This window comes from Camellia sinensis, chromosome 14, assembly GCF_055761805.1.
Source record: "Camellia sinensis isolate YWXY chromosome 14, ASM5576180v1, whole genome shotgun sequence".
Lineage (NCBI taxonomy): Eukaryota > Viridiplantae > Streptophyta > Magnoliopsida > Ericales > Theaceae > Camellia > Camellia sinensis.
The window spans coordinates 30575473-30587914 of record NC_138974.1 but is presented as its reverse complement, the minus strand read 5'-3'; the positions used below and the strand labels follow the sequence as shown (position 1 = coordinate 30587914).

The following is a 12442-nucleotide window of genomic DNA, read 5'->3' as shown; positions in this document are numbered from 1 at the left end:
AAAATACTGTTTCATTATGGCCTCGTTTGAGAAGTGGCTATTTTAGTAGGCTATTTTAGTTTTTGTGTTTGGGAAGATGAGATGGATTTTATTTGAGTGGTTGTATTGAAAAATGTGTTGAAATGATATTTGAATTTAAAATGACAAATTTGTCCTTAAAATTATAATTTTTAAAATTGATATAAAGGGACAAAATGGTAATTTTGCCGTTGATGTAACATTTTGAGGTTGTGACAATGTAGGCACAGCCTACACTGTCCGGGCTGCAGCCTATATATATATATATATATATTTTAAAAAACTGTGAACAGGACCGCTTTTTTGCTTATTTCTCATTTTAAGCTATAATAGCCTGAACCTCAGGTTCCCAAACAGCGCCTATGTATACTCCTTGTTAAGTTTATGTTGAAGGTTTCTTTGCAAGTGAACCTCCCTTGACCTTTGAGCCTTCCAACCATGAGAAATGTTAGAGATCATGAAAGTTTTGTCATGAAAAGGGTCATGAAAAATTTGTGACCCTTAGATTACCTTGATTATTGTGTGGTGCTTTATTGTAAGTGTAATCCAAAGGTCACAAATCTTTCATGACCATTTTCATGAAAGATTTTTCATGATACCTAACATTGCTGTTCCAACCATTGACATTTAAAAAAAAGTGTAAATCTTTGACATGTTATATTTATATATAATACTTTGGCACACAGAGAAGTGGCAAATGAGACATGGGAAAGGACAAATGAGGCTTAAATATGTACACATTTTTACATATATACAGAAGTTTGAGGTACCCTTCCTTGATAATGAGAAAACACTACCTACCCTAGCTACCAAGCAATTTCGCAGAAAGCAACCAAACCCAAGAGAGAGAGATCATCAATCCCCGTAAACTTACTACTATGTATGACTCTCTATCTCTCATTCCACACATTCCTTCAACCCTTTTGTCGTTCGGATATTGATTTGATTATAAATTTTAATTTTCAAAGTTCAAACACATTTTCAATGATCAACAACTTTTCAAAATTTGACATGTCAAACCCTATAGCTATGTTTTGAACTTTGAATTTATTGGAGAAAAGGGGAAATCAAGGAATTAAGTTTAGTTCCGTAACTTTTTTTTTTTTGGTGTTTTTGTTAGTAGGGTCTGGTTTATGGGCATGGAGGCTTGTTAGAAGAGGTAGGGATTGAAATGAGTATGGAGGAGTTGTTGGAGAAGCAAGTACAAACTTTTTACCTGCTTCGCCGTTTAGGCAAACAATACATTAATGTCTGATTAATTTGTCTTTCTACTTGCTATCTGTCTTCCTTGGCACTTTGGTAACCATTTAATGTATTTTTTACATACCTATAGTCAATGTCTAAATTTGGCAGTGGTGGGGACACGTATAGCTTTTTTATTCCATTTCAATAATAACACCTGAGGACAAAATCTCTCTTTTTCTTTAGTATGTTTTTTTTTTCTTTTCATTTCTTTTCCCACTTTCTGAGTGTTTGTTCTTTAATATAATCAAATTGCAAGGCTGGACAGTCAAAAGCCTCGTTTGTTCACATGATACAAGGGGTCAGTGGACTATTGGTTTGTTATCCTTTTTGGTTCCACATATTTTTTTTTGAATAAATTACAAATATACCCTTTGAGATTTGCTTAAATTATAAATTACTCCACGTTGTTTTAGAAATTACATTATGCACCTCTAAAGTTTTTAATTTCATAACAAATAAGTTATTTTATTAACAGTTATGCTACGTAGCTCAAAATTCTCAAGCTCAAATTTTGCCCGAAATCAAAACGCCGTCGTTTCGTCATTTTGATTTTTTTTTTTTTTTTTTTCCAATAACTGGCAGAAGAAAATCAAAAAAGAAGAAGAAAGAAGAAGAAAAAAGTAGCAGAGACAGAGAGACCACCCATTCATCAGATCCATAAAAAAAAAAAAAAAATAAATTTAGCAAGCCATTCAACAACATCTTCATCAACAAGACATTCATCATCATCAACAACAACAACAACAACAACAACAACAACATCTTCATCATCAACCATTCATCTTCATCATCAACAACATCATCAGATCCAGAAAAAAAATAAAAAAAAATAAAAATAAAAAATTCAACCATTCATCTTCATCATCAACATCACCATCATCATCCTCAACACCAGCCAACAGTTTTATTTTTATTTTTTTTCCCTTCATTTTAGATCCAGAAAAAATAAAAAAATTAAAATTAAAATAAAAAATAATAATCAAAAAAATCGTGTTGGGCTGCGGCGATCGGAGGCGGAGGCGGAAGCGGGAGGAGCTGGGCTGCGACGATCGGAGGCAGAGGCGGCGACGATCAGCGATCAACCCCCTCTCTCTCTACATTCCCTCTTCCCCTCTCTTCTCTTTCTCTCTCTTTCTCTTCATCTTCTTCTCTCTTTGTCTCTGCTCTTTCAGACATAAAGAGGTAAAAAAAAAAAAAAAACTGCTCAAAACGACGTCATTTTGCGCAGTCGGGGAATTCGGGGGGAGAAATTCAAGCTACGAAGGATTATTATTTTATTAATAAATCATCAAGTTAATTAACAGTTTTTAATAATGTTAAAATTTTATTTCAATTAATAATTCAGATAATTTTATTATTGTATAGGTGAACAGTTAGAAATTTCACTTTTTCAATTAATTCTGTTAAATGAAAAATTCTGACAGAAAGACATTTGTAATTTTTCAAACCACAGAAGGCAATTAGTATTTTAAGCAAACCTCAAGGGGTCTATTTGTAATTTATCCTATTTTTTTCCTATCCTCGTATGTCTTTTTTGTGGTGTTCAATTGGACATTATATCCGAAATGCGAGCTAAAAATAACAATAGTATAAATACTAGTCTCAGCTGATTAAAACAAAAAAATTACAAAAAAAAAATCATGAGATCAGCTGATCCTGGCAAGATGTCAGCTGATTATTATTATTTTTTATTTTTTACAATCGTGGCAAGACATCAACATATAGCATTTCTCACAGTAAATTGTTGTTTATGTACAATCAAATTGCAGAATGAATACAAATCACATTTGAGCAGTGGTTACACTTTCTTATTCGATCATAAGTTAAGTAACATAATCCACTCTTTAAACATTATATAATTACTCACATGTGATCATACATTAAAGAACTTACATGGGCCTCGTGAGCAGCCTTCAATAAAAATGTCTCATGCTGATTTTCTTCTTTGCCTTCTTGTTCAAAGGGGTTGGTGTTTCTGCACTCCCGGAAAATTCACATTTTACAATATCTCCATCCCAAGAAGAGCTAACAAGCATTGGGTATTGAGGGTGCCAACTACAATCTCTCACTGTTGATTCATGGTGCTTGAGTCTTGCCACTTGAGCTCCACTCACCTTCAGAACAACCGTACAAAAGAATTTCGCATTAGAAGGTAGGAAAAATGATTACCATTACAAATTGTACATGCTATATACCGGCATTCTTGCAGGGAATGTCAATGTAGTGGATTTACATGAATGAGGTCTTCAAGAGTCATGTTGTGAGATGTCTTCTTGTCATTACCGTATGCTCAGAGTATTGTAAGGAGCTTTTAAGGAGTGGAGGGTTGAGGCAGTTAGGCCAAGGCATATATTGCAATTTTCAGGCATGAGTGTTACAGAATAGAGAGTTGCCTTGAGTGGTTCAGAGTCTTCTTATAATTCTTACTGATTATGTGGATTAATAACTCTCTGCTGTGGAAATAGGCACACCCTGCTGAACCAAGTATATATTGTGTTCTTGATTCTGTGTGTTTGTTCTATTATTTAATGCTTTAGTAAAACCACGGTTTTGCACAAGTCACTTACTACGCTATGTTTAATATGGCAATTGTAAACAACGCATGCACGCATAACATTTCCTCTCTCGTATATATCATATCTGTCCAATTATGATATTTATGTTCTTTCCTTCGAAACACCAAAAGAAATCTTTGCCACATCTTCAATATAATTGTGTGTTCACAGTAAATTTCCCTAAGATATCCCATGTAAGAATGATTTTGAATCTCCCTTCATGCAAACCACAAGCACAGAACGGAATCAAAGAATTGCAACCTCCTGCACGTCTGTTCTGATAAAGAACTTTGGTTTGTACTGGGGTAAAGCATTCAGAAAAGAGAAAAACAGTCAATAGATTTCATTACGTACCACATCATAGATGTATATGCAAGAATCATGAGATCCAGTGTAGATGTACTTCTGACCAGTGCTGTGAAAAAATCAATCAAGAAATTTGAGAACATGTTAGCTAAAGTTGTTAAATGGTGTTTATATATGCTCTCAACAAATAGGCAAATAGAGTTTCTTCATGTAAAACCAAGATAGGATGCAACTTGCAAAGCTTGTTGAACTGAGCTAACTAAGAAAACAAATCCATAACTTCAAAATAACAGCCCCAATGTATAGGGAAAGAGATTTACATAGTTAGTGTTACCTATATGTGGGCGAAAAGTAACAGCGAATGAGAGTGCGCAATACTGAATGACCTTTATATGTGGCCAATGATTGATCATTTGGGTGCTTTAAACCTCTTGCCTGAGATGGGTAGTCCATCCGTCGGTAATCCCATTCATAATGCCCAAATCCAGGTTTGCTGAAATTGAGGAAGGAAAAATGTATTACAGGGGTTCCTATTAGCTCTTTCAAAGCTGTTCAACATGTACAACATTTTGGACTAAAGTCAAACAAAATTTTGGCACAATGAGACACAACTCATTAGTTGACTCAGAAAGTTTGATTGATAACTCATCCTTTTCACGATTTTGATCATTTAAAATAAACAAGTAATTACAAATAGGCCTGGAAGTGAGCATACCCAGTAGCATTGGCAGACATTTTCCGGATATCCCAAAGTTTGATGGTCTGATCTTTACCGTTGGAAATGAAATAACGACCATCTCCACGGCTGTCAAGAAATGTAATCCCTTCTACGTGTCCCACCAGGACCCCTGCTGGCTTTCCCTTTGCTTTAAAGCAACGTCTGTCCCAAACCTATCACAGTAACAAGTTAACATGCAAAATTAAATAAGCTAATGCAAATTTTTACAAACTTTATCACTTTGTCAGTATAGAAAATTTTATTAAGAATCAAAAGGTTACTTTAAAATATTCTTTTAACCGTTTGTCTCAAATTTAGAGGATAAACCTTCCAGATATTAGTAATCCATTGAATAGTCCAGTCTCTACATCATGTTTTCCATCAACAGAGAAAGAAGATAAAGAAAGAAGCTTCTGGTTGTGGAAATTCTAAAGCCAGCTTTTTCCTTAAATCATTGCTTGTAAAAAGATTATTGTGCTGAATCACTTCTATGTAATTTGGTGACCTGCTGACTGAAATCATAACCTAGATTTGCCTCTATATTAACACCACATGAATAGCTTGTGGAAATTCTAAACCCAGCTTTCCTAACTCATTGTTCACAAAGAGATTTTTCTATTGAATCTATGTACTATGGTGACCTGATGACTGAAATCATAAACCTAGATTTGCCTCTATATTAACACCATGACATATATGTTATTTTGAAAAATATTCACTGTGTTTGGTTTTAATTTTCTAAAAATTGAGTTTTTTATTTTTCGTTTTTTATTTTATTTTTAGTGAATATTTTTAAAATTTCAAGCATTTTTTTTTTTCTGGTTTTAGATGCACATTCTTAGATGTATCTAAAAAGTAAAATATATGTAAAAAAATATTTCAAAAAATCAATAAATACACAAGAATACAAAAACTGAATTCTTGTTTTTTTTTTTTTTTTTTTTTGGTATTTAGTGAATTTTTTATGGATTTTTTTCACAAATATTATACTTTTGAAGTGTATTTATGTTAGATGTGTCTAAAAATTTTTTAAAAAATGCTTAAAATATTTTAAAAATTCAATGAAAACAAAAAAATATAGAAACAAAAATTTTCAATTTTCTGAAAGGTGAATTCAGAAAACTCAAACCAAACAAGCTGATTGATTTTAAAACAGCCATTTTTTTCATATTACTTCAATAATTGAAACATAGGACCTCAGAAAATAAACTCAACTTAGGCCTCGTTTGGGAACAGGTTATTTTAGTAACTTTTTGGCTTTTTACGAAAAAATTTGCAGAAAAGTAAAGAGGTGATGTGACTAGTTTTAGTTGGCTTTTTGACTTTTTGACTAAAATAGTCAGTCCCCAAACGAGGCCTTAATTGATAATTACAAAGAGTTGACCCAACTAGTTGGAGACATAATTTGTTATTCCACTAGGAGAAATATTCTTATTTAACTGTCAACAATAATTAGTTACCTTCGAAAAATATGATTCCCTAAAGATGTCAGATGCATAAAATGAAACCCACAAACACAAATGTCATATATAGAAGGAAAACAGTATTCAGATTTTCAATGAAGAAGGCAACATAAAAGTATTAAGGATTTACCTTACAGAGATTATCGTCACTCCCAGAATAAATAAGATGGCTGCTTTCATCAGCAAAACATACAGTATTTACATCAGACTGCATCAGGAAACAAATGTATTATGTTAACTTTCTCACAGACTCACAGAGCGCAACAGTCAAATTATAATAGAACCATATCTAAAGTGACAATTAATATTTCTATGGGCCATTTTTTAGGCAATGGTAAAAGCTTTGGCTACCAAGCATGAGAATACAAGTTTAATCTAAGGGCAACCACTTCATAAAAAATAGACCCAGTCCACCCCTCCCAGCAACAACACTTCAGATACTTAGCCAACCTATGCTGAATAACCAACAAAATCTGCCCCAGATAAATGGGGATGAGACTTGGGGATGTCCTTTAATTTAATATTAACATTCCCATATCTCACTTCTTAACAGAAGTTTGCCAAAGAACAACATCATTGGTTACTGGTAAGTGGTGGGAACAATGCTTACATGCAAGGCATGCATTGTTAGAACTTGAACGGATTGCGTGAAAACTAAATGGTGTAAACAATTTATTTCCAATTTCTGTCTCAACCGTGTATCTGGAGAACAATTTCAGTTCTGCTTATGCTTTTCTGTTTGGTGAGAAAAATATCATACCCATACCATGATGAAAGACATAAAGCAGCTATTATCTATCAAAAAGACATGCAACAGAGAGAAAGTTTTATCAAGATAGTATCTCTACCGTGTGTGCCAAAATTTGAAGGGAAAGCTTATTTGATTCAAGGTCATAAACATATATTAAGTCATCACTGCTACCAGCAACAAGCTCTCGCCCATCAGTCGAAAATTTCACAGAAAATATTCCAAAAGAGTATCCTCCATCGTCATCAGAAAAATCCAAACCATCATGAATCTCCTGCACAACATAGATTAGTTGTTGTTCACCAAATTGCAGTGTCTACTAAATTCCAAAACAAAGGATTTTTGTACTTAATACCGTGATGTTTGCATGAGATTCTGTTGCTGCGGATCCAACATTAACAATATGGACAATAGGTGACATGCTGGCATAAACCTGTAAAAATGATGTCCAAATTGACAGAGAATGAGATTTCTTTAGAGTCAGAGAGAGAGGGAGCAAAAACCAAACATAATGTAATTTTGAATATACTACAAATGATACTGTAAGGATCTCAATTAACCAATTACAGCATCTTCCAAACAGTTCTTCCAAATAAGGGGGCACATTTTAACATCATAGATATAACTGGGAGGGGGAAATGCATGAGAGTGAATAATACAAAGAAATGCCACAACATACCTGCATGTCTTGATGAACACAAATTTCCAATCATAGTTTGCATCTTCACATGCATATTTCAGTTGACACAAAAGCAAAAGAACTCACCAAATAGCGTTGATCTGGGGAAAGGGATGTATCAGTAATTGTCCATCGCAAACTTTTGGCAAGAATGTTTTTTTGAACTTTCCACCCTTTATCCACGTTATATATTCTAATGTTGCTTCCCTGTATTGAGAAAGAACAAATAAATAAATAACTAAATCTAAATCAAACTTTACATTTTTCCTTCTGGTAAGAGAACAATCAGAACAGACTTAACATGCACATTAAAGAGCTGTCAAATTTTTAATTTCTCAGACCCAATTCCAAAACAAGATAGTAGTACTTGAAACCCTGCAACAAAGAGGGAACCATCAGCTGAAAACTGGGAGACATAAGCCCGGCTAGTCATCTGGTCCACAAGCTGAGGATCATTAACTGGCAAATATCTACTCGAAAAATGACAACAATCTGCTGCCGAGAACCTTCCTCTTCCTGAATAATTACCTTCCCGGCCTGCCAACATCTTGACTGTTGAAACAGGGAACTCCCGCTTACGCGGTAGGATGCGGGTCAGATGTTCATTGGGTGCTGACCTGAGCTTTGTTGCTTGAGCAACTTCATGGTCAAGATGATTCAATGACTTGTTGGGCATCCTATGGCTGTCACCAACTTCAGAAGTGGACTTACCACTATCGCACAATAGGTCGGAGTCTAGCTCCAATATACTCATAGCATACCCCATGTTATTGAAAGCAGCCTTGCTGTTAAGAAAGTACATTCTAACTGAGAACCATGGCTGTTAATCTGTATAGCATAGACATCGAACACTGTTGGGTAAGTCGGGGGTGATCTTCCAAATCCTGCAAAGAAGCTATTGTAAATTCTTAATATATGCTCACAAATGAAGCTATACACTTCCAGAATCAGATGAGTCTAACTACATTGAATCTCTTTAGAGGTGTTTGAATCTTTGAATATGGAAGTTAACTTCCACAATATCACCAACTTCAATTTTCACATTCAATGACAATCTTCAGCTTCCAAACTCAGTGCATTTTCATTACTTTCTTCTAATACATCTATGGAACACATATATACATTTATAGACACACTACAAATCAATGAATTTTTTTTTTTAAAAAAAAAAAGTCAATGCCCTGGGTATGACCATAGGAGCATAGACAAATCAAGAATTCATGAATGGACATAATTTATTGCATAGAAGCTGATAAAAGCTAAAAAATTAAAATACGAAAATATCCAATTCTATTTTTATTTTTTTGATATTTAAACAAAATGTAATTAAAATCAGCTGCTATCTTCTGCTAAATTCAAATAATTCTATATGTTATCAAACACGAACTCTGCATTTCTATTATCAATTGTAACAATAATCAACTCGTTCTGGTAAAATCTGACTCTAAAATCTGAAACTCAATCTGTATATTCTTAACCTAACTTTAAAACAAAAATTACAACAGAGCATAGAAATTGAAAAAACTAAAAATAAACAGAAATTAGATCAAATTCGAAACTAACGAGCAATTATTAGTTAGATCGTCCATGGAACGAGGCAGTGGGTGAAAATCAAGAAGAAAATGAAATCTGATGCGAGAGAAGATGAAAGCAAAATCAAATTGAGCGTGACTCACCTTCTTCACTGTTGTTGATGGTGGTGATGAAGAAAGATCAGAAAGATTAGCTAGAAAATTGGAAGCTTTGGAATTTCAGATTTGTTGTTCGAAGATTTGTGATTGCTAGTTGAGTTTCACATAGAGAGAGAGAGAGAGAGAGAGAGAGAGAGAGAGTAACAGTGAGTGAAGAAGTCTCCTCTTGGAGGGGTCGATAATGTCGTCGTCGCCACTTCTTAATTTTTGTGAAGGGTGGGATAGAAACGTGGTTGTTTCTACTTCGCGCGTGTTGTATTGTCGTCGGTTACTCGCTTGGACAACGCGTATCTCTCCTTTCGTAGCTTGTTTATCCTCGTCCATTATTGTCTACTACCACAAAAATAATATTCAAAATTAAAAAAAAATAAATAAATACCATAAAAATATTCACGTTAATACTTTTTTAGTGAGTTATTGATTGTTAATTTTGTATTTGTTATAAATTTATTAAATGAGATGATAATTTTTATTTTATTTAGAAAACTAAAATATCAAAATGAATAAGGTTTGATATTTTAAAAATTCTATCAAAAGTTTTATTAAATATCTTATATGAATGTAGGACTCACACAATATGAATCTCACACCCATATAAAATATTTTGTAAAATTTTTTGTAAAATTTTTAGAACATTTTTTTGTAACAAAATCTAAAGTTTAGTTCTTCGGAGGAGTGACCGGTGGGATAAATATTTTGGACCATGTTAGGTTGAGATTTTTAAATATGTTTATTTGTTAGTTATTTTGGTCCCACCTTGTTTGACTTTTCATAACATATTAAATTTTTTATATTATTTGATTACTATAAACTACACACAAAAAAAAATTAAATGTATATATAAGAAAAAAAAAAAAAAAAGGCCAAAATCAAACATTTAAACCCAAATGCAAATATTTGATAGCACTTAAATTCATTTACATTTAATTTTTTTTTTTTAATTTCCCATACAAGAATAACTTTTGAAATAATTAAATTCATTTAATAATTGATATATACCAAGTAAATGGTCCAAGGTTAAAGTTTTTTAATTTCTTTCATATCAACTTTTTGAGTCCGAATCTTTTCTCGTTGTTCCCTGCAGTGTTTCTTGGAGTGGGACAAAATGACGTCGTTTTGGACAAATTTTTTTTGCCCTCTTTTCTTTTCTCTCAACTCTCAAACCAGAGAGACGAACAGGAAAGACGATTGCACGGCGACGACTGCATGACGAGACAAAGCGAGGCGATGGCGGCAGAAGCAGCGGTGAGACAGCACCCTTCCTTTATTGCTCCATCAAATTGCAAAAAATGTAGAGAGAGAAAGTTAGAGAGAGAGAATGTAGACCTTCATTCACCTTTCTACCAATTTATATACCATATATATATATATATGTGACGCCCCAAAAAATTTTTTTTTTTTTTGAAACGTCATAAGATTTTAATTAACAATAACTTGCTAGATAAAATTTTAACTACTAGTTAGGAACTTTTAAGTTCTTACAAAGCCAAAGTCCAACGATAGAATAAAACTACAAGTTCACACACAACGTCACAACATAGTTTAATCCTAATACAAGGGATAACAGGATTTTATTCTGACAAAATATTGACTCTAAGTCATCCAAGGTTCGATATTGGCAGCAGCTCCAATTTCAGCCTCAGTCGCTTCTTCAACATAATCTGGCATGAAACGCCAGGGCAACAAAATATATGCCATGAGTTTTGCAACACAGTAAGAAAACGTAACCAACCTACCATTCTTTTTAAGAGACAAATAATAATATTCTAAACATGAGATAACAATATAATTATACACAGAAATTACAACCATTAGAATAGTTTCAGTAATTTTAATAATTTAGGTGACACTCGAAATCTCACCAAAGAGATTTAACTCACCAACCACTAAGCATGGCAACGGTTAATTTGAAACCCTCCCTTGGTCAAATATTTAAGTGTTACCAACCGTAACTACCAGGGATGCCCACGTCCGGAGTTATATACCCAAGTAGTGGCATCCGTGGTCTGCCCCAAGGAAACGGTCTGCCAGGGGTAAGCAACCTCCCTGTGTGCCACCTGCACATCCACCCTTATTCCAAAACCGAATACCGAAAAGGGTTCAAATACGTCCCGTGCCATCTTAGAGTTTCGTAACACAATTTACGTGAGAATTCTCAAAACCAGGGCTCACCCTGAACAACCGGTGTTAACCGTCAACTCTTAATTCCGTACAGTCTTTAAACCAAGACTCACCCCGAACAACTGGTATTAACCGTCAATTGTTAACTTTGTATATGTCGTTAATCATTTCAGTTAATTTTGATATTAATCACAAATAACTCCAAATTTTTAATCACAAGTAATGTTATACAACTCATTAAAATTCTCAATCATAAAATATTGCATGTGTCACACAATACTAAATAAAAGTACAGAATTTAAATAAACAATTTATTTAAACCATGGTATGGAATAATAACTTAGATACAAGAATTAAACCCTAAACACACACATGCACAAATTTTTGATTTACAAAATTAGACTAGCATAATATTAAAGTGGTGATTTTATTCTGTCCAGAAAATTTTCAGAGTATATATCTTGCAAATAAAATTATAAATACATTACTTATACAACTCTAAAATTCATATCAATCTACAGGATACTCAATAAACATGTTATGGTTATTTTTCAGAAAGCTTTTCCCAAAAATAACTTATAAATAATTGTAAACAAATTTCAAGGGTGTTTATGACACAGATTTGTCACATTTCCTTATTTTAATTCCATGCTTAAATTTATAGATCAAACCCATAATCTAAGGATTTATTATGAAACTAGACTTCTCAAATTTCATCTTATAGTCAGAAATTACAAGATTTGGCGTAGTATAGAATTTTAAATAAATTTTCACATACATGGTAAAATCTGTCTCACAGTTTCAGATTCAGTTAGAAATTTGTATAAATTCGTAAAAAGCTCAAAAATTGTTTCCAAATATTTCTGGATAAACTAGACATCATTATAAACAACTTTGT

At 33.2% G+C, this 12442-nt stretch overlaps 1 protein-coding gene and 1 long non-coding RNA gene across 9 annotated transcripts; both read right to left on the bottom strand.

Moving 5' to 3' along the window:
* Positions 1 to 1915: 1915 nt before the first annotated feature.
* On the bottom strand, positions 1916 to 9745 carry LOC114269491 (transducin family protein / WD-40 repeat family protein). Of its 8 annotated transcripts, none has more exons than XM_082906317.1 (11): positions 9409 to 9724; positions 8100 to 8616; positions 7820 to 7939; positions 7409 to 7486; positions 7154 to 7327; positions 6436 to 6513; positions 4840 to 5015; positions 4459 to 4617; positions 4173 to 4233; positions 3157 to 3377; positions 1916 to 2428 (listed from the first exon to the last, which is right to left on the bottom strand). In XM_082906317.1, the coding sequence occupies exons 2-10, from the start codon at positions 8532 to 8534 to the stop codon at positions 3177 to 3179; spliced, it is 1482 nt and encodes a 493-aa protein (XP_082762443.1). In that variant the 5' UTR covers positions 8535 to 8616; positions 9409 to 9724; the 3' UTR covers positions 1916 to 2428; positions 3157 to 3176. The 8 variants fall into 8 exon arrangements, 7 of the variants coding, with proteins under 7 accessions (XP_082762443.1, XP_028066625.2, XP_082762445.1 ...); XM_028210824.2 differs by having other exon boundaries at positions 1916 to 2423; XM_082906319.1 differs by having other exon boundaries at positions 8100 to 8627; positions 9409 to 9708.
* LOC145807684 (uncharacterized) lies at positions 6022 to 6338 on the bottom strand. The gene is made up of 2 exons (XR_014350975.1): positions 6200 to 6338; positions 6022 to 6056 (listed from the first exon to the last, which is right to left on the bottom strand). It is a non-coding gene; the product is annotated as an uncharacterized LOC145807684 (long non-coding RNA).
* Positions 9746 to 12442: the final 2697 nt, after the last annotated feature.